Source organism: Zalophus californianus, chromosome 8 (assembly GCF_009762305.2).
Source record: "Zalophus californianus isolate mZalCal1 chromosome 8, mZalCal1.pri.v2, whole genome shotgun sequence".
NCBI lineage: Eukaryota > Metazoa > Chordata > Mammalia > Carnivora > Otariidae > Zalophus > Zalophus californianus.
The window spans coordinates 93634251-93657220 of NC_045602.1; the positions used below are offsets into that span (position 1 = coordinate 93634251).

The window sequence follows — 22970 nt, forward strand, 5'->3', positions numbered from 1 at the left end:
ATTCAAGGAAATAATAACCAAAAAACTTCCCAAATGTATTGAAAAACAATAGCCTAAACATGCAGGAAACTCCAAGAACTCCACGTAAGATAAACATAAAGAGAACCACAGATGGACACATCAGAGTAAAAATGCTGAAGATAAAAGATAATGAGAAACCTCAATGAGATTAGCACCTGGCTCCTAGCAGAAATAACAGAAGCGAGAGGGCAGTAGGATAACATTTATAAAGTACGGAATGCAAAACCTGTTAGCCAAAAATCTTAAACCGAGGAAAGTTACTATTCAGAAATGAAGGTGAAGGGGTGCCTGGGTGGCTCAGTCCATAGAGCATGCGACTCTTGATCTCAGGGTTGAGTTCAAGCCCCATGTTGGGTGCAGAGCCTACTTAAAATCCAAAAAAAAGGTGAAAAATGACTGCCAGATAAACAAAAATTGAGAGAATGCGTTGACAGTAAACCAATTTAAGAAAATACTAAAGAAAGTTCTTTAGGTTGAAGGCAAGTAACCACAATAAAGGTAAATACACATATTTTTAATCCTTTCTTTTCTTAACTGACTTAAAAAGCAATTGGAGGGACGCCTGGATGGCTCAGTCAGTTAAGTGTCTGCCTTCGACTCAGGTCATGATCCCACGACCCTAGGATTGAGTCCCGCATTAGGCTCCTTGCTCAGCGGGGAGCCTGCTTCTCCCTCTGTCTGCTGCTCCCCCTGCTTGTGCGCTTTCTCTCTCTCTGAAAAATAAATAAAATCTTTTAAAAAAAAATAAAATAGGGAGGGGTGGAGGGAGGAGTTAGCCTGGTGATGGGCATTAAAGAGGGCACGTATTGAATGGAGCACTGGGTGTTACATGCAAACAAGGAATCATGGAACACTACGTCAAACACTAATGATGTAATGTATGGTGATTAACATAATAAAATAAAATTAAAAAAATAAAATAAAAAGCAACGGGATTAAATGATAGTATATGATGTATCGTGGCTTATAACACAATGTAACATAGTGCAATATATTTCCCAGTAACAGCACAAACGGAGTTGGAGTGGGAGTAAAGTTGCCATGGGCTAAGAAAGTTCCTGTAAACAGTAAAGTAATAATTACAATAACACACTGTTGGGTTTGTAACATTTTTAAGTCCAATATGTATAAAAGCAATACCACAGAAAGAGGAAAATGGGAATCAAGCTATGTAGCAGCAAAGATACTATAATAACACTAGAATTAAACTACTACAAATCTAAACTTGGTAAGATCTACAGTTGACCCTGAACATGGGTTTGAGCTGGCACAGGTCCACTTACACACGGATCTTTTAAAAGTTAACAGCAAAAGCCACACAACATTTATTTACAACTGCCCACCCCAATCTTCATGGGACCAAACTGAAGGTGACCTGCTGCCTTCTGAGTAGCGGAAGAGGCCAGCTAAGCCTGTCAGCAGCCCCCAGAGAGCCCCAGGACCAGGTAGGGCTGCAGGTCACCACATGTGCTAATGGGGTGGTTGGACTGAGTGTCCAGGGCTGGCAGACAAGAGGCCAGGCCCAAGCTGAGGAATCCACCCAAAGGGTAGGAATGGTGCTGCACAGGAAGCAGGCTTGGACCTCAGGCCCTCTTGGGCCAGGCATAAACTCCTCCCCAAAGCTGTGCCCCAGGCCTGTGGCCTCCCAGATGTCAGTACACTCACACATGGTCACAGCTGTGGATGGCCACAGGCTAGTGGTACACTTCCAGGCAGATGGGCTTCCAGACCATTGTTGCTGCCCATAGGCCTGCCTGGTGGTTGCTGCTCCTGCGCCCAGGCCACCAGGCTGCAGAACCATCAGCATCCGTGGGCCAGGCGCACCTATATGCAGATTTTTTTCAGTAAATACAGGTATGCTACTATAAATGTATTTTTTCTTCCTTATGATTTTTGTATTAACATTTCTTTCCTCTGGCTTACTTTACTGTAAGAATACAGTGCATAATACATACACAAACTATGCGTTCATTGACTGTTTATGTTATCAGTAAAGCTTCCAGTCAAGGGTAAGCTATTAGCAGTTAGGTTTTGGAGAGTCAAAAGTTTATAGGCAGATTTTCAACTGTATGGGGGCCAGTAACCCTAACCCCATGTTGCTCAAGAGTCAATGGTATTTGGCAAACCCTAGAGCAACCACTTAAAAAAAACTGAAAAAAGTAGAGTGAAAAAAAGGTCAGTAATGAAAATTAAGTTCTACATCATAAAATATGTATGGGAAACAGAAAATAAAACAGCAGATATAAATACAACTACATCAGTAACATTAAATGTAAACGGATTAAAGAATCCAATCAAAAGTCAGAAATTGTCAGACCAGATTAAAAAAAAAGATCCACCCATATGTTGTTTATAGCTACAGGGGTTTACAAGGGACATACTTTTGACTCAGAAATAAAAAATGAAAGTAAATGGATAGGAATACCATGCAACAGCAACCACTAGAAAGCTCGAATTGTTATACCACATCAGACAAAATAAACTTAAAAAAAAAATTACCAGAAATGATATTTTATAATGAGAATCAATCCATCAGGAACTTTTAACAATTAAGAACATACACGTTCCAAATAACAGAGCATCAAAACACATGAAGCTTTCCAAAGCCAGTACAAAAAAGGAAATGATAAAGGTGAGAGCAGGAATAAATGAAACAGACTAAAGAAACAATAGAACAGAACAATAAATCCAGGAGCTGGTTTTTTGAAAAGATAAATGGATAAATCATTAGCCCGACTCACCAAGAAAGAGAGGACTCAAATCTGAAATGAAAGAAGAAAAATAATGACCAGCATCACACAAAGGTTTATAAGAGAATAGTGAAAAATTATATCCTGACGAACTGCACAACCTAGTGGTAAATTCCTAGAAACATAAACTGCCATAACTGATTCTGGAAGAAATAGAAAATTTGAACAGACTGATTGCTAGCAATGAAACTGAATCACTAGGGGTGCCTGGGTGGCTCAGTAAGTTTAGTGTCCGACCCCTGATATTGGCTCAGGTCATGATCTCAGGGTTGTGAGATCGAGGCCCAAGTCAGGCTCTGTGATGGGTGTGGAGTCTTAAGATTCTCTCTCCCTCTCCCTTGCACTCCCCCCCCAATCCCCATACTTAAAGAGTTAACACCTATTCTTCTCAAACTATTCCAAAAAACTAGAAGAGAATGGAAAGCTCCCAAATTTATTCCAGGAGGCCAGCATTACCCTGATACCAAAAGCAGATTAAAAACACTACCAAAAAATAAAACTACAGGCCAATATCTCTGGTGAACATAGATGCAAATATCCCCAACAAAATATTAGCACACTGAACGCCAGCAATACATTTAAAAAATCATTCACCAAGATCAAATAGGAGTTATTCCAGAGATTCAAGGATTCAAGAGTGGTTCAATACTCACATATCAATACAGTATATCACATTAACAGAGAAAAGAAGATATAAACCATGGGATCATTTCCATAGATGCAGAAAAACACCTGATATCAAATATAACATCTATTGATAATTAAAAAAAAAAAAACTCAACAAAGTAGATTTAGAGAAAACACACCTCCACACAGTAAAGACCATATGGGGGTACCTGGGTTGCTCAGTGGGTTAAGCATCAAGCCCTGCATTGGGCTCTGTGCTCCGTGTGGAGTCTGCCTGGGATTCTCTCTCTCTCTCCCCGCCCTGTCCCTCCCCTGCTCAAATAAATAAATTTTTAAAAAAATAAAAAATAAAGACATACATGAAAAACCCACAAGTAACATCATACTCAATGATGAAAACCTGAAAGCTTTTCTTCTAAGATCAGGAACAAGACAAGGATGTCCACTCTCACCACTTTTATTCAACATGATACTGGAAGTCCTAGCCACAGCAATCAGACATGAAAAAGAAATAAAAGACATCCAAACTGGTAAAGAAGAAGTAAAACTATTACTGTTTGCAGATGATATGATATTATACATAGAAAACCCTAAAGACTCCACCAAAAAACTATCAGAACTGATAAATGAATTCAGTAAAGTCACAGGACACAAAATTAATATACAGCTATCCATTGTATTTTATACAAGAATAATGAAATAGCAGAAAGAGAATTTTTTTTAAAAGACTTTATTTATTTGACAGAGAGACACACAGAGAGAGGGAACACAAGCAGGGGGAGTGGAAGAGGGTGAAACAGGCTTCCCATGGAGCAGGGAGCCTGATTCGGGGCTTGATGCTAGGACCCTAGGATCATGACCTAAGCAGAAGGCAGATGCTTAAAGACTGAGCCACTCAGGCGCCCCGAAAGAGAATTTTTAAAAAAAAACTCATTTACAGTTGCACCCAACATAATAAAATCCCTAGGAATAAACTTAACCAAGAAGGTGAAAAAATCTGTGCTCTAAACACTATAAAATACTGATGAAAGAAACTGAACATGACCCAGATATTCCACGCTCAAAGACTGAGAAAATCAATATTGTTAAAATGTCCATACTATCCAAAGCAATCTACAGATTTAGTGCAATCCCTATCAAAATACCAATAACGCTGTTCACAGAACTACAACAAATAATACTAAAGTGTGTATGGGATCACAAAAGACCTCAAATAGCCAAAGTAATTTTCATATGGAAGAACAAAACTTCAGGTATTACAATCCCAGATTTCAAGATGTACTACCAAACTGTAGTAATCAAAACAGTATGGTACCGGCACAAAAAAAGAGATATAGATCAGTGGAAAAGAATAGAGAACCCCGAAATAAACCCATGCATATATGGTCAATTAATCTATGACAAAGAAGGCAAGAATATACAATGGGGAAAAGACAGTCTCTTCAAACAGCGTTGGGAGAATTGGACAGCTTCATGCAAAAAATAAAACTGGATCACTTTCTTACACCATGCACAAAAATAAACTCAAAATGGGTTAACGAGGGTTGTAAATGTGAGATCTGAAACGATAAAACTCCTACAAGAAAACATTGGCAAAAATTCTCTGACATTGGCCATAGAAATAGTTGTCTACATATGTCTCCTCAGGCAAGGGAGACAAAACAAAATTAAATTGCTGGGACTATACCAAAATAAATGCACAGTGAAAGAAACCATCAATAAAACAAAAAGGCAACCTAGCAAATAGAAAATATTTACAAATGATATGTCCTATAAGGGATTAATATGCAAAATATATAAAGAACTTATACAACTCAACACCAAAAGAAACCAAATAATCCAATTTAAAAATAAGCAAAGGCCCTGAATAGATATTTTTCTAAAGAAGACATACAAATGGCTGACACAGGAAAAGATGCTCAACACCACTATCAGAAAAATGCAAATCAAAACCACAATGAGATATTCCGTGCCTGTCAAAATGGCTAAAATCAACACAAGAAATAAGTGTTGGCGAGGATGTGCAGTAAAAGGAATCCTTCTGTACTGCTGGTAAGAATGCAAATTGGTGCAACCACTGTGGAAAACAGTATGGAGGTTCCTCAAAAAATTAAAAACAGAATTACCATATGATCCAGTTAATTCCACTACTGGTATTTACCCGAAGAAAACAGAAACACTAATTCAAAAAGATACATGCACCCCTATGTTTACTGCATTATTTACAACAGCCAACATATGAAGCGACCCAAGTGTCCATCCACAGATGGATAAAGAAATTGTGATATATACAAATGTAGGGATCCGAAGGGGTACATGCACCCCGATGTTTATAGCAGCAATGCCCACAATAGCCAAACTGTGGAAAGAGCCAAGATGTCCATCGACAGATGAATGGATAAAGATGTGGTATATATACACAATGGAATATTATGCAGCCATCAAAAGGAATGAGACCTTGCCATTTGCAACAACGTGGATGGAACTGGAGGGTGTTATGCTGAGTGAAATAATCAGAGAAAGACATGTATCATATGACCTCACTGATATGAGGAATTCTTAATCTCAGGAAACAAACTGAGGGTTGCTGGAGTGGTGGGGGGTGGGAGGGATTGGGTGGCTGGGTGATAGACATTGGGTAGGGTATGTGCTATGGTGAGCACTGTGAATTGTACAAGACTGATGAATCACGGATCTGTACTTCTGAAACAAATAATGCAATATATGTTAAGAAAAAAAAAGAAGAAGATAGCAGGAGGGGAAGAATGAAGGGGAGTAAGTCGGAGGGGGAGACGGACCATTAGAAATGATGGACTCTGAAAAACAAACTGAGGGTTCTAGAGGGGAGGGGGGTGGGGAGATGGGTTAGCCTGGTGATGGGTATTAAAGAGGGCACATTCTGTGTGGAGCACTGGGTGTTATGCACAAACAATGAATCATGGAACACTACATCAAAAACTAATGATGTAATGTATGGTGATTAACATAATAAAAAATTATTAAAAAAAAGAAATTGTGATATATATATATATGTGTGTATGTGTGTGTGTATCCACACACACACACAGTATTACTCAGCCATTAAAAAGAATGAGATCTTGTCATTTGCAACATGATGAACCTAGGATGTAATGCAAAGTGAAATAAGTTAAACAGTGAAAGACAAATACATATGATTTCACTCATATGTACAGTTTTAAAGACCAAAAAAAAAGACAGAAAGATAAATAACAGACTGTTAAACACAGAGAAAAAACTCGTGGTGGCCAGAGGGGAGATGGGTGAGGGGATGGGTGAAACATATAAATGGGATTTAGAATGCATTATCCTGGTGAGTACTGAGTACTGTATAGAATTGTACAATCATACTGTACATGTGAAACTAACACTGCGTACAACTAAATAACACTGTGTGCTAATTATACTTCAATTAAAAAATAAAAAGGTGTTGTAAAAAACATTTTTTAAAACACAAGCCTTTTAATACATGACAGAAATAAAAAAGATAGACAATTCAACAGTAAAAGTAAAGACTTCAATACTCTACTTTCAATAATGAGTAAAACTAGACTGAAGATCAATAAGGAAATAGATGACATGAACACTATTAACCAACCACATCCAACAGACTTCTATAGAACACTCCATCCAACAACAGAATATACATTCTCAACTGCATACGGAACATTTTCCAGCAGACCAAACACTAGGCTATAAAACAAATCTCAAAAAATTTAAAAGCACAAAAATAATTCAAAATATGTTCTCCAGCCACAATGAAATGAAATCAGAAATAACAGGAGGAAATCTGGCAAACTCACAAATATGTGGAAATTAACACACTCATGAATGAATAACCAGTGAATTGAAGAAATCAAAAGAGAAATCAGAAAATACTCTGAGGGACGTCTGGGTGGCTCGGTCGGTTAAGCAGCTGCTTTCGGCTCAGGTCATGATCCCAGACTCCTGGGATCGAGCCCCACGTCGGGCTCCCTGCTCACTGGAGAGCCTGCTTCTCCCTCTCCCTCTGCCTGCCTCTCTGCCTACTTGTACTCTCTCTCTGTCAAATAAATAGATAGATAGATAGATAGATAGAGAGAGAGATAGATAGATAGATAGATAAATAGAAAAGAAAATACTTTGAGATGAATGAAAATGAAGATACAGCATACCAAAGCCTAGGGTATAGAGTCAAAGCAGTGTTCAGAGAAAAACATAGCTGTAAATGTCTATATTAAGAAAGACCTCAAATCCGTAACATAACCATGCATATATGCACCTTAAGACACTAGAAAAATAATAGCAAATTAAACTCAAAGCCAGCAGAAGAAATGACATTAGAGGAAAAAGTAATAAAATAGAAAATAAAAAGATAAAGAGAAAAAACCTATGAGACCAAAAAATTCGTTCTTTCAAAAGATCAACAAACCTTTAGTCACTTTGACCTAGAAAAAGAGAAGATTCAAATTACTAGAATCAGAAACAAAAGAGAAAACGTTACTGCCAACTTTACAGAAACAAAAAGGATCATGAATAGTACACCAACAAATTAGATAACTTAAATGAAATGTACAAATAGAAAGACAAGCTACAAAAATGACAAAAGAAAATACAAAAATGACAAAAGAAATAATCTGAATAAACCTATATGAGGCAAAACCAGTAAAAAGAAAAAGAAAAAAGAAAAAACTACCCACAGTTAAAAGCCCAAGCTTAGGGATGCCTGGGTGGCTCAGTTGGAAAAGCATCTGCCTTCAGCTCAGGTCATGATCCCAGGGTCCTGGGATAGAGTCCAACATTGGGGTCCCTGCTTCTCCCTCTGCCTGCTGCTCCCCCTGCTGTGCGCACCCACTCTCTCTCTCTCTCCCTGACAAATAAAATCTTAATTAAAAAAAAAAAAGTAAAACCCAAGCCTAAATAGTTTCTCCACTAAATTCTACCAAAGAATTAATACCAATTCTTCACAAATTTTTCCAAAAAAAGGGAAGAAACACTTTCCAACACATTTTATGAGGCCAATATTATCCTGATAACCAAAACTAGACAAAGATATCACAAGAAAACAAAACTACAGACTCTTATGAACATGGATGTAAAAGTCCTCAACAAAATACTAGCAAACTGAATCTGGCAATATATGAAAAGAATTATACAGCATGACCAAGGTAGGACTTACCCTAGCAACGCAAAGTTGGTTTAACATCAAAAAATCAATTAATGCAATACATCACATGAATAGAATGAAAGACAAAAATCACATGACCAACTCAATAGATATAGAAAAAGCATTTGAGAATATCCAACACCCTTTCATGATTAAAAACAAAAACCAAACAACCACTCAATAAACTAGGAATGGAACATAAGTGCCTTATATAAAGGGCATCTACAAAAAAACCAGTTAACATCATACTTAATGGTGATGAAGTAGTAGATGGTTTCCCTTTAAGGTTAGGAACAAGGCAAGGATGTCCACTCTTTTGCCATTTCAATTCTAAACTGTCATGGAGGTTCTACCCAGGGCAATTAAGCAAAAAAAAGAAGTAAAAAGCATCTAGATTGTAAAGGAGGAAGTAAAACTCCTTATTTGCATGATGTGATCTCGTATATTAAAAATCCTAAGGAAGCTACTAAAAAACTATTAGAATGAGTTCAGCAAGGTTGCAGGATACAAGATCAATATAAAAAAAAACCAATTTAATTTCTATACAGTTGTAATGAACAATTCAAAAATAAGAAAACAATTCCAGTCGTAATAGTATCCTAAAACTAAAATTAATCAAAGAAATGTAAAATCTATACTCTGAAGTGGATTGTAGAATTCATATGCAATTCCAAGAAAGCCAGAATATAGAAAATAATCCTCAAAAAAGAATAAACTAGAGGACTTATACTTCCTCATTTCAAAATTACTACAAAGCAACAGTAATCAAGACACTACGGTACCAGTACCAGGATAAACATATAGATCAACAGAACAGAAATCAAAGACCAGAAATAAACCCATATATCTATAGTCAACTGCTTTTTAACAAGGTGTCAAGACCACTGAATTGGCAAAGAACACTTCTCAACAAATGGTGCTGTAACAATTGGATAGCCGCACACCAAAGAATAAGTTGGACCTTAACCTCACACCATATGCAAAACTTTATTCAAAATGGATCATACACCCACATTTAAGAGTTAGAAGTATAAAGCTCTAGGTAGAAAACACAAGCATAAATCTTCATGACTTTGGATTTGGCAAATGGATTTTCAGATGTGACACCAGAAGCACAAGCAACTAAAGAAAAAATAAATTAGATTTCATCACCAAAATTAAGAACTTCTTGCTTCAAAAGACACTGTCAAGAAAGTAGAAAGACAACCCAAAATAGGCAAAAAAAAAACCATTTGAAAGTCATATATCTTTTAAGGGCCTCGTATTCAGAATACATACATTTAAAAAACTCTTCCAGGTCAATCAAAGGACAACCCAATTTAAAAACAGGCAAAGAATATGAATAGACACTTCTCCAAAAGAGATATACAAATGGCCAATAAGCACATGAAAAAAGATGCTCAGTATAATTTAGACCTAAGAGAAATGTAAATAAAAACTACAATGAGATATCAACTTCACACCCATTAGGATGGCGAAAATAAAGTCAGGTAACAAGTGTTAGTGAGGATGTGGAGAAACTAAAACCCTGAAACCCTGCTGGTGGGAATTAAAATGCTGCAGCCACTTAGGAAAACAGTCTGGCAGTTCCTCAAATAAACACAGAGTTACCCTATAATCCAGAATTCCCACTTCTAGGTATATACCTAGTAAATGAAAACATGTCCACACAGAAACCTGTATGTGAATGTAGCACCATTACTCATACCAGTCAAAAGGTGGAAACAACCCAAAGTCCAGCAACACACAAATGGATAAACAAAATGTGGTATATCCACACAATGAAGCATTATTTAGCCATAAAAAAGGAAGTACTGATACATGCTATGTATCATGGACGTACCTTGAAAACATAATTTTTTTTGTTTGTTTTTAAGATTTTATGTATTTATTTGACAGAGACACACCAAGAGAGGAACACAAGCGGGGGAGTGGGAGAGGAGAAGGAGGCTTCCCGCAGAGCAGGGAGCCCGATGCAGGGCTCTATCCCAGGATCCCAAGATCATGACCTGAGCCAAAGGCAGACACCCAACGACTGAGCCACCCTGGCACCCCTGAAAACAAAATGTTAAGTGAAAGAAGCCACCCAGAAAAAAACACAGACTATATGATTCCATTCACATGAAAGTCACAATAGAGAAATCTAGAGAGACAGAAAGTAAACTAGTGGTTGCTTAGGGATATGAGTGGCAGGGGATAGTGGGTTGGTAGCTACAGGGTACAGGTTTCCTTCTGAGGTGATGAAAATGTTCTAAAACTGACTGTGGCGATGGTTGCCCACATCCATGAATATACAAAAAACCCTTTAATTATAAACTTTAAATGGGTGAATTGTATGGTACATGAATCATATATCTCAATAAAGCTATCTAAAAATGTAGTAGCCATCTCCCCCAAAATTATACTGAGCAAAACTGAATGCAGAATCAGGAACCAACAGCCTCCTTGTTCATTACCGTCCCTCCTCCCCTCCTCAGATTTGTGCCAGTTATAAAAAAAAAGTACTCAATCAAATAGAAGGAAGAGAGAAAAAAAAGAGTAGGAAACCTGGATTTCACTACATAAAAACAGAGCACTATCTTACACTACACAATATTACCAAAAGTTAGACACAAATATATCCCCACTTTTACTTGGACATACAAACTCCTTGAAACTTAACTTAGCAATAACATTCTGAAATATCAAGAGTCTGTACAAAGCAATGTTTGAAGCACTTAACTCGTATTAACTGATTTAATTCACACAACTACCCTGTGGGGCATATACACCACTGATCTTCATTATTCATGACTTCTATTATTTGGTAATTCACCTACTTACTAAAAATTTTTTGGTAACCCTCAAATCAATATTTGCAGCACTCCCACAGTCATTCACAAACATGAGAAGAGCAGTGAAAAATTTGAGTCCACCAACATGAACATTCCCAGCTGAAGTCAAACAAGACGACACTGCCTTGTTTCAGCTCTCACACAGAAATAACCAGAGAATAGAGACTGTAGAGAGCAGTGCAGTATAATGCAAGAAGCGCTAGTTCTTCAGAGTTTAGGAGAGTTTAAGGCATTTTTTTTAAAGATTTTTATTTATTTATTTGACAGAGAGAGACGCAGAGAGAGGACAAACAGGAGGAGGAGAAGGTAGAGGGAGAGCGAGAAGTAGGCTCCCTGCTCAGCAGAGACCCAGACATGGGGCTTTCGATCCCAGGACCCTGGGATCATGACCTGAGTCTAAGGCAGATGCTTAACCGACTGAGCCAACCACGCGCGCCAAGGCATTTTTCTTAAGAATGCAAAGCTAATGAATGGAGGCCTATATAAGCCAAGGACACAAAGTGAAAAACTGATGATTGAATGAATAAAGAGTAGTTAAATCAAAAGAAAAAATAAAATGAAATCATAAAAAATACTCAATCCAAAAGAAGTAGAAATGGAAACAATGAACAGATGAAACAGAAACCAGCTGATAAATTTAAATCTAACCATACCAATACTCATGTGAAATGTAAATGTCCTTAATGTCCTGCTTACAAAGTGGAGACTAGGAAAACAGTCTGGCAGTTCCTCAAAAGGTAAGCAGAATTACCACAAGATCCAGCAATTCCACTAGGCATACACCCCAAGAGCTGAAAGCAGGGACCACTCATAGGTATATACCCTAAGCATTGATATGAATATGGATAATTATACACCAATGTTTACAGCAGCATTATTCACAATAGTCAAAAGGTAAAAATAACCCAAGTGTCCAAACAAAATGTGACATATATATACACACACACAAAATGGGATATTATTAGCCTTAAAAAGGAATGAAATTCTGATACATGCAAACATGGTAAGTCTTGAAAACATTATGCTAAATGATAATCCAGACACAAAATGACAAATATACGATTCCACTTACATTATGTAACTAAAACAAGCAAATTCACAAGACAGAAAGTAGGAGAGGAGGGAGCACAGAGAATTATTGTTTAATGCGTAGAGTTTGGGACGATGAAGAAGTTCTACAAATGAATAACGGTAATGGTTTCACAATACTGTTGAGTACTTAATGACACTGAATTCTACACTTAAAAAATAATATGGAAAATTTCATATTATGTGTTTTTTGCCACAATAAAAAAGGGAAGAGATCATCAAACAGTATACAAAAACAAGACCCAACTCTCTGATGCCTATAAAAACACACACTCTATATATATAAAAACACAAAAAGAAATAGACCTAGTCAGAAGATCTATCTTAACATTGAACAAAACAGATTTCAGAACAAAGGCGCAGAGATACCAGGGATAAAAAAGATAATTTTTAAAAAGATTTTATTTGAGAGAGAGAGAGGGAAAGCATGAGTGGGAGAGGGGCAGAGGAAGAGGCAGAGAATCACAAGCAGACGAGGCAGGGCTCAATGCCACAATCAAGATCACGACCTGAGCTGAAACCAAGAGTCGGATGCTCAACTGAGTCGCCCAGGAGTCCCCCAAAAGTTAATTTTTCAACGATAAAGGAGCATTTTCTTCAAGAAGACATAATAATCCTAAGCATTTATGCACCTTATAAAAGAGCTACATAATGCAAGGAGCAAACACCAACAAAACTGAAACAAAAAACAGATGTGGCCAAATAATTATATAATAGATTTCCATACCCCTAACAGTAATTGATAGAAAAAACAAAATTAGTAAGTGTTGTTCAACTCTTCTATGTCTTATCAACCAGCATGATAACATTTATAAAACACTCCACCCAACAGCAGAACTTCTATCTCTTTTAAGGCAAAACGACATTTACCAACTCCATATTCTGGGCCATAAAACAAATCAGGTAAACTTTAAAAAGATTCAAATTATGCAGAGTATGTTCTCTGATAGTGAACTAAATTAGAAATCAGTAAGAGAAAAAAGTCTAAAATCCCCAATATTTGAAAATTAAGTTAAGTTATAAATAACCAAAGGGCCAAAGAAGTCAAAAAGTCTATTAGAAAGTATCTGTTACTGAATAAAAATTGAAAACACAACATGTCAATATTTGTGGGATGTAACTGACACAGTAGTAGCAGGTACTCCAAAACTACATGAGAAGAAACAATGTATCAAAGCAATGACCTCAGCTGCCATCTTAAGAAATGAGGACAAGAAAAGCAGCTAAACCCTGGGTGAGCTTAAAAGAAATAAGTAACAAAAGTAAGGGCAGAAATCAATAAAAAGCAGAAGAAACAACAGGAAAAAAAGATGAATGAAATCAAAAGCTAGTTCTTTGAGATCACTCTAGCCAGACTCATAATGAAACAAAAAAGAAAAATTAGTATCAGGAATGAGAAAGATAACATCACTACATTTTCTATGGAAAGCAAAAGGATAGTAAGGAATCCTATGAACAACTGTATGTCAACAAATTTGACTACCTAGATGAAATAGATAAAAATCAAAACACACAAACTCCTTAAAAAAAAAAAGATAATCTCAATAGTTCTATGTTCACTTAAACTGATTTTGTTGGGGCGCCTGGGTGGCTCAGACGGTTAAGCATCTGCCTTCGGCTCAGGTCATCTTCTCCCTCTCCATCTGCCTGCCGGTCCCCCTGCTTGTACGCTCTCTCTGTCAAAAAATAAAAATCTTTAAAAAAAAAAAAACAATTTGTAGCTAAAGATTCTCAAAAAACTTTAGGTTTAGATGGCTCACTGGTGAATTCTACCAAATACTTAAGGAAGAAATAAAACCAATTCTACCAAGAGTTTCCCAGAAAACTGAAGAGGGCATACACAACACAACTCAATCTGACATCAAAATTACTCTGATACCAAAAGTGGACAAACACCTAAGAACACTGGAAGACAAATATCCTTTCTGAGCATAAAGGTAAAAACTGTCAAGAAAACTTTAGTAAATTGAATCTAACAATACATAAAAATAATATACCATGATCAAGTGGGATTTAGCCAAGGAATGCAAGGTGGTTTAACAATTAAAAAAAAAAATCAATGTAAGGGCACCTGGATGGCTCCGGCAGTTAAGCAGCTGACTCTTGATTTTGGTTCAGGTCATAATCTGATGGTTGTGAGATGGAGCCCCACGTTGGACTCTGCACTAGGCATGAAGCCTGCTTAGGATTCCTTCTCTCCCTCTGCTCCCGCCCCCCTTTCTCCCTCTCCCTCTCTTAAAAAACGGGGGGGGGGGGGGGGGCAAAAGATCTGAACAGACATCTCACTCAAGAAGATATATGGAAGGCAAATAAGCACCCAGAAAGATGCTCCACATCATTTGTCATTAGGGAAATGTAAATTAAAACCAAGAGATAAAACTACATTGGAAGGACTAAAACTGAAAAAACTAACCATACCAGGTGTTGACAAAGAAACAGAGCAACTAGAACTCTCATAAACTACTAGTGGCAATGCAATGCAAAATTGCACAACCACTTGGGAAAACAGTCTGGTAATATTTCCTTTTGAAATTACCACACATCTACCATACAATTCATTTTACTCCTAGGTATATTCTCCAAAGAAATAAAAGCATACATCCACACAAAGGCTTGGACACCAATGTTCATAATTGTTTTTTGGTTTTTTGATGGTCCAAACTGGAAGCAATCCAAATGTTCCTTAATCAGATGAACGAATAAACAAAACGTAATATATGTACAACATAGAACTACTCAAAAATAAAAAGAAACAAACTGCTGCTACACGTAACATGAATAAACTTCAAAATAATTATTCTGAATGAAAGTAATTGAACCACGTTAAAAAAAAAAGAGTGCCTACTATGTAATTCCATTTATACACAATCATAGAAAATAAAAACTTATCTATACATTCAGAAATATACCAGCGGTTGATTAAAGATAGGCAACAGGGTGGAGCTTTAAGGAGAAATAACAAAAGGGCAGATGGAATGTTTTAGAGTATTGTTTATTATCTCGATTGTGGTGATGGTTTCATGGATGTACACATATGTCCGTATCTATTAAATTGTACACTTAAAATATGTACAGTTTGAGTCAGGTCAATTACATCTCAATAAAGCTGCAAAAGGGGAGGGGGGAAGGGAGAACAGAGAAAAATGAAAAATAAATCAATCAGAGGCCCGGTATCCAGAATTCAGAGGGCAGAGAAAAAGGTCAGGAAAAAAATCAAAGAACATTCTCTAGAACTGAAGAAATCAAGTTTCCAGACTCAGTCAGCCTAGTACTAATCAAAATGAATTTAAATTTTTAAAAAACCTATACCTAAGTACATAATCATGAAAGCTTACACTACCAAGGATATAAAGATCTTTAAAAAATTCAGAAAGAAAAATAGATCAACTACAAAAGAATGAAAGCAGAAGAACACAGAAATTAAGCGCATGGTCTTCCACTGGCTCTGACATTGGCTGAGTGGCCTTAAGTATATTACTTAACCCCTCTGTGCTTCAGTTTTCTCATCTATAATAATAATCATACGGTTATGAAGAATTAATAAATCTGTAAAGTGCCTAGAACAACACTCGGTACATGTTAAACACTACGTAAGTGTGTTGGTTAAATAAATAAATCACATTGACATTCAACTTCTCATCACCACCACTGGATGACAGAAGTCAAAAGAACAACGCTTTCAAAGTTTTAAGGGAAATATATTTTCAAACTCAAAATATGTTTAGCTAATGATCATTCATGTGCACAAGGCTACAACGGACTCAGAAAACTCATATCCTACACAGCACTTCTTAAGAATTCGACTGAAAATAAAAACCAAGGATTTAAGCCAAGAAAGATGATCAGAACACAGTACCTCCAACTGAAGAAAGAAACTGTTAAAAATCTCAAACAGCTTTCCAGCAACCCTAAATAACCAGGTGTGACAGCAATAGAAGTAAAAAACCTCAAGAAGCAGTCTCCAAGAAGAAAGAGGACTTAATAGGCTGAGACAAGTGGGAGTTTGGACTGGGAACGACCTAAAGAGGGAAAGAGAAAAGCAACACCAAGAAAAAGACAAAAGCAGCACATAACCTGAATCGGCATAGTGACAATAACTGACAATACTATTTGATTTTTTCAGCTTTTATTATTTTTTTAAAGATTTTATTTATTTGAGAGAGACAGAACAAGCGGGGGGGTGGCAGCAGAGGGACAAGCAGACTCCCCGGTAAGCACGTATTCCCAACTCGGGGCTTGATCCCAGGACCCCACGATCATGACCTGAGCTGAAATCAGACGCTTAACTGACTGAGCCGCCCATGTGCCCCTAATTTTTTTAGGTTTTTAAAACAAATCAGTATTGCCAACGCCCACACAATTTAATTTTGGATGCCAACAAGGGAAAAGTGTTGCTGACAAACTGAGGTGAAGAGTAAGGGCAGCGGGAGTAGAAAAGCTAATACCTAAGCTTCGACAGTGAAAAGTCAAGGGATCTTTATATAGAAGATACAATAAAAAATAAAGCCACATAAAAATTATCAACTTTACCCTTAGAAGAAATAAAGATAGCGAAGTACTATTATTAGGAGGATTGGTGTGTGTGTGTGGGGGGGGAGATTGCATGAGCGACTAAGTCCTCTTCTATCATAGCTAGAAATCCACAACTAGACCCAAAACCAATAAATCAGGAATAAGCATGATATTCAGAAATAGAACCAAAACAGAAATGGTTATCACTAGAAAGTAAAAATGGAATGAGATGCACGTTAAATCTGATAAAAGTTTTAAAAAACAAAGGAAACGAGCATTCAGTTTAACAGTTTCTCTTTCAGAAAAAAACAAGGAATACTGGGAATACCATCAAAACAAGGCTTTCAATTCCCCCCTTGGATAGCAAATAAACAAAAATCAAGATCCCACCACCTTTACCAAAAGAAACTAAGTTTTCACAGTGACGGCTGGGCACTTCCTTCAAAAACGAAGGGGTGGGAGGCAAGATGTGACCCTGAACCTTCCCAATCTAAAAATTCTAATTAAGAGTACAAAATCGACCTCGGACTGGAAACACGGAAACGATAAATACAAAACTGAAGAATGGACAAAAGTCTATACATGTATTAACAAACTAACAACAAAATGTATTGTTCGAGTGCATCCAGGAATTCCGAAAATTTTAACAAGCAAGCTGTCCAACAGTAGGGGACCTAGACAAGGGGGCACTTATCAGACTTCTATCTTGCCCTAGACAGCTGCTTTTGCCGTCGAATCTAACTACAGCAACAAATGGCCTCTCGCACTGGGGTAAACAACAAAAAAAGCTCGCCGCCGGGTATTACTTTACAAGGTTGTTAAGTCCAGGATCAGCATCTGAGCAGTCCTAACCAGCTAACTCTGTGGACGGGCCGGGAATGGTTCAAAAGCCTAACACTCTTCCGAAACCCAAACGCGCGGCGCCGGGAGGAAACAAAGCCGTGGGCGGGGCCTTCCGGTCCCGGAAAAAGCGGGCCAGGGAGGAACAACCCTCAAGCGAGTTCGTACACCTCTCGGCCCTCGCCCCGCCCCGCCCGCTTTCCCGGGCCCCGACTCCGGGTGCCGGCGCCCAACCGCGTGTCAGACCGCCGCTATCCGCGGGCCGACAGGGCGGAGCGGGACCCAGCACGGTGACCCCGGGGCAGGCGGCGGGCGCCGAGGGCCGCGGCCTAAACGCGCCTGAGCACTGGGCTTTAGCCGGGCGGCCGTCAGGCGCCTCCTCACCTTCTCTTCCACGCAGTTGACAATGATGGACGGGTACTTGCGGCTGAGCCAGCGAAAGAAAGCCGGGACTCCCATTGCGGCTGCCCAGCTGGAGGAAGCGGCCCGACCGGCTGACGAACGTAACCAGAGAGACGAGCAGGAGCGGCGGCCGCGGGCACCGGCACTTCCTCCCACGTGCGCGCCGGCGACGGGAAGTGACGTCACGACTGCGCCGCCGGGGACGTCGACCGGCCGAGGGGCGGGGGCGGGGTTCTGCTGCGGACGGAGTGGGGCGGGCTGGCGGGGCCTGGCATGTGGTGCTCGTTGTAGGTGGGGCCAGACGCAGAGTCCGTGCTCCTGCGCGTCTGAGTCGTGTGGGTCCCCGGGATATGCCTTTGCCGCAGCTTTGCCGGGGTAGCGGAATCCCGGCGCTCCGCAGGTCCCCGGGGAGCTCTTTGTGGGTTTATCACTGTTTCTCACCTGTCTCAATTCACAAAATCAGAGCATGTTTAGAATGGGTTTAGCCACTCGTTAGCTCTGTTTCCTGGTTGCTCCCGGTTTTGTGGCACTGTACGTATCTAGTCTATTAAAAGGAGTACTTTTAAATATTTTGCCCTCACGATGTTTGGTTTGCATAACGAGTTCACTCTAAATACTTAAAAGATGGAATCTAGCCGGCGTTTAGCATTTAATGCAAATTTCCAGCTACATTTATGAGTATAATTGCCGATGTCTAGCGGGTTTTTTGAGCGTTTACGATGTGTGAAAGCATTGGCTAAGGGATTATCTCATTTAATCGTCACTTGAGCCTTCAGGTACCATTACATCTTTATGTAACATATGAGAAAGTCAAGTTGTAGGGGGATTTGGTCACTTGTTTATTCACACAGCTTGTGTTTCAGTCCAACTAAAGATCATTGAATCCTCTATCCTTGCACTAAAAGGATACTTTTATCCTTTGTTTCGTGGTGGCTTCAAATATATTTTTCCAGAGTATAAAAATACCTCCTCTCAGAGGAGGTGTTTATGTCCATTTGCTCAAGCTTGGAAGTCTCTCTCCCTGGAATCCCTTCTTGGCTTGACAGATCACACTCAATCCTAAAGGCTCACCTCAAGAGGCTTTTGAAGTATTTCTCCTTGCTACCTGGCATGCAATATTCATTGCCCCCTCCTCTGTGATCTGATGCCATTTTGCTTCAACTTGTGGAAATTAGAGAAATTGTTATCCAATATTTTACTTAAGAGCAGCTGAAATTATTTTTTTAAATTTTTATTGTTATGTTAATCACCATACATTACATCTTTAGTTTTTGATGTGGTGTTCCATGATTCATTGTTTGTGTATAACACCCAGTGCTCCATGAAGAACGTGCCCTCTTTAATACCCTTCAGCAGGCTAACCCATCCTCCCACCCCCCCTCCCCTCTAGAACCCTCAGTTTGTTTTTCGGAGTCCATTGTCTCTCATGGTTCGTCTCCTCCTCCGATTTCCCCCTAAGGGCAGCTGAAATTATTAATGTCTATGGTGAAATCCCTCATTTCTCCTGGAAACAGCTCCTCCTCCTCAAGTATTTGGTTTCCTTGGGAGGTGCTGTGTTCTTATATGAACACACACACATCATATGGGTGGATGGACAGCTGGGTAAGTTAGGCCACTGAGAGTCCTTGCCCAGCATTTTTGAACTTTGAACCATAAGGAAGCTAAGGTACCCCTCCCAGATGGTCGAAACCTGAAAGATAAGAATGGGATTTGTTTCCAGTCTGCAAAGAAAGAAGTTTTTAGTTCCCGTTTTTTTTAAAAGGGTTTTTTTTTTTTAAGATTTTTTATTTATTTATCTGTGAGAGAGAGAGAGACAGAATGAGAGAAAGAACACAAGTGGGTGAGGAGCAGGAAGAGAAGCAGACTCCCCTCCGAGCAGGGAGCCACCATGGGGCTCGATTCCGGTACTCCAGGATCATGACCCAAGCTGAAGGCAGACACCTAACCGACTAAGCCACCCAGGCGCCTCCCAGTGATTTTTGAGTACAGCTAAATCCCTCTTCCTGCAGTTTGGTTGCTAAACCTGTCTAATTCCATGAACCAATAAATTCTTTTGCCCTAAGCTGGTTTGGGCTTAGTTCCTATCCCTTGCAAAGGAAACAGGACAAACAAACCAGTAATGGCATTTGAGAAGTACACAACTAATTCACTGGATGCTAAAATTGCTTTGCATGAAAGAGGAACAAAAATTGACATTTTGAGCAGAAAAAAGGAGGGTAAAAGGCAGAAAGGAGAGGGAACCAGAAATGTGGGAGGAGAATATGAGCTGTGTTCTGAGATACCTTTCTCAGCCCAGGGTTTCCAGTAAAATCTAACAAACTCAGGCTAGGTGTCAGTTTTGTTTAGTTTTGTTTAAATCAAAAAAGAGGATGAGTCTCTTGTTGGGGTCACTGTTGTCTAAGACCGTAGGGCTGGGCAACATAGTAGAGCTCTAGAAGCAGAAGTGAGGAGAATTTATAAGCATTGGAAATAAAACATTTTTGCCTAGACTTGTGGGCAGAGAAAGGCCTCCAGCTGACATCTGGATTATATTAGTGTGAAGAATAATATGAAATATATAGAAACCAGTGTTTTTAAACATTCATAAATTTATGTTAGGGTTCTATCAACATTGTAATTATAGAAAAGAATCTTTGAGAAATTTTTGCCTACTATTTATCTCTGGATTACCAAGTGCTTCCTTTCCCTCATTGTCTTTATAGAATTCATTGTGAATAACATGATATGTTTGAAATAATAGTTGTGATGGTTAATTTTATGTGTCAGTTTGACTAGGCCACAGAATGCCCAGATATTTGGTAAAATTTTATTCTGGGTCTTTTTGTGAGGGTGTTTGCATATGAAATTAGCATCTAAATTGGTAGAGTAAAGCAGATTGTCCTCCATAATGTGAGTAGGCCTCATCAAATCAGTTGAAGGCCTGAATAGAACAAAAAGACCAGCCTCCCTGAGCAAGAGGGATTTCACCAGCAGACTGCTTTCAGATTCCATCTGCACCATCCGCTTTCCTGGGTCTCCACGCTGCCAGCCTTTGGACTGGAACTGCACCCCCCTCCCCCACACTGTCCTAGGTCCTGGGTTATCCAACTCACACTGCAGATTTGGACTCAACAGTCCCCCTAATTGCATGAGCCAATTCCTTATTTTGTATATATATACATATACATATGTATATATATATATATATATATACATATATATATGTATTTCTATTTCTCTGGAGAACCTTCACTAATACAGATTCTGGTACCAGGAGTGGTTCTAGAGGACTAGAATCTTAAGGATGAATTTTCTGAATTGGTTTTGGGGCTTCTGGAATTGGCTGTCTAATCTGATTAGATTTAAAGACACTAATGACTGTTTCCCGTAGTAAAGAGAGCACTGATAGTCCACAGCATGACCTGGCAAAATATCACCATTGGGTATCCTAATCAACCTAATCAACTTGTAAGAAGCAAGGATCTGGGTGACCGTGTATATGGTACTTCAAACATTTTTGTCAAACCAAAAAATAGATAATGAGATTGGCTGATTTCCCCTAACATCACCGAGCAAAGTAGGGAAGAAAAGGATGAGCTCAGGGATTCAATTTCCCAACTCAAGCATCACATAAATGACCTAATAGTGTCTATCTGCCCTGGAAGAGACCTTTATCACCTACAGCAGGGCTGAGATTGCTGAGAGCCAAACTCAGAACCTCATTGTGGAAGTGGCTGACCTTCAACACACATTGAATTCTCAGCCTCACAGGGTGTCTCCAATTAAGGTAAAGGCACTGATTGGGAAGGAATGAGATCCTGGAAATTGGAATGGGGACATGGAGAAAACTGATGGAGTTGGGGGCCTTAAGACTGCTAATTCCGATTTGTCTTTGCCAGTAGAAACAGCCTCTCTATTCCCACCTGTGGGGATTTAATCTGTATTACCTCCAGAAAGTGTAATGGCTTCTCCTCTGGCAGTTGCCCTGAAAGAATACTGATTCTCCCAGGACCTACTCTCACCACCCCTCTTTGCTTCTAGGCAATGTCTTAGTCTGTTTGGGCTGTCATAACAAAATACCATAGACTGGATGGTTTATAAACACTAAAACTGATTTCTCACAGCTCTGGAAGTTGGGAAGTCCAAGATCAAGGAGCTAGCAGGTTCAGTGTCTGGTGAGGACCTGCTTCCTCATTGACAGTCCTCTTCTCACTGTAAGAAGAGGTGAGGGATCTCTTTAAGGTCTCTTTTATAAGGGCACTAATCCCATTCATGAGTAGCCACACTTCCCAAAGGCCCCGCCTCCTAATATCATCACCTTGGGGGTTAGGATTTCAACAGAAATTTGTGAGGAGCACAAACATTCATTCTATCTATAGCAACCTGTAATTAAACGCAAGTCCTAGCAGGCCACTAAAAGTGAAGTGCAAAATGTGACCCATGAGGTGCACTACCTTCCAAAAGAACTGCTTGAGTTTTCTAATTTATAGAGACAGAAATCCAGAGAGTATGTATAGGAATGGATATTAAGTGTGTGAAATAATGGTAGAAGAAACCTCAAGTTGGGTCAGGCCACATTTATTGAGATGGGCACACTGAGCAGGGATTCTGTATTGAATGTTGCAGCTCAGGGGAGGGGTGTTAAAAAGGACTCTGACAGTTTGTTTGGTTGGCTAAAACATGGATAAAAAGATGGCCCACTGTAAGTGAGTTAGAAATACTGGACCTGCTTTGGTTTAATGTAAAAGAAGA

The 22970-nt window shown here is 39.0% G+C and overlaps 1 protein-coding gene across 3 annotated transcripts in view; it reads right to left on the reverse strand.

Moving 5' to 3' along the window:
• XRN2 (5'-3' exoribonuclease 2) overlaps positions 1–18434 on the reverse strand; it is an 85402-nt gene extending 66968 nt beyond the window's left edge. For all 3 annotated transcript variants that reach the window (XR_003524611.2, XM_027621623.2, XM_027621621.2), the window contains exon 1: positions 18222–18434. Coding sequence is in view for 2 of the 3 variants with exons in the window: in XM_027621623.2 (XP_027477424.1) it covers positions 18222–18296 (75 nt within the window). In the remaining variant the exon portion in view is untranslated. The remainder of the gene's footprint in view (positions 1–18221) is intronic.
• Between the last annotated feature and the right edge of the window lie 4536 nt (positions 18435–22970).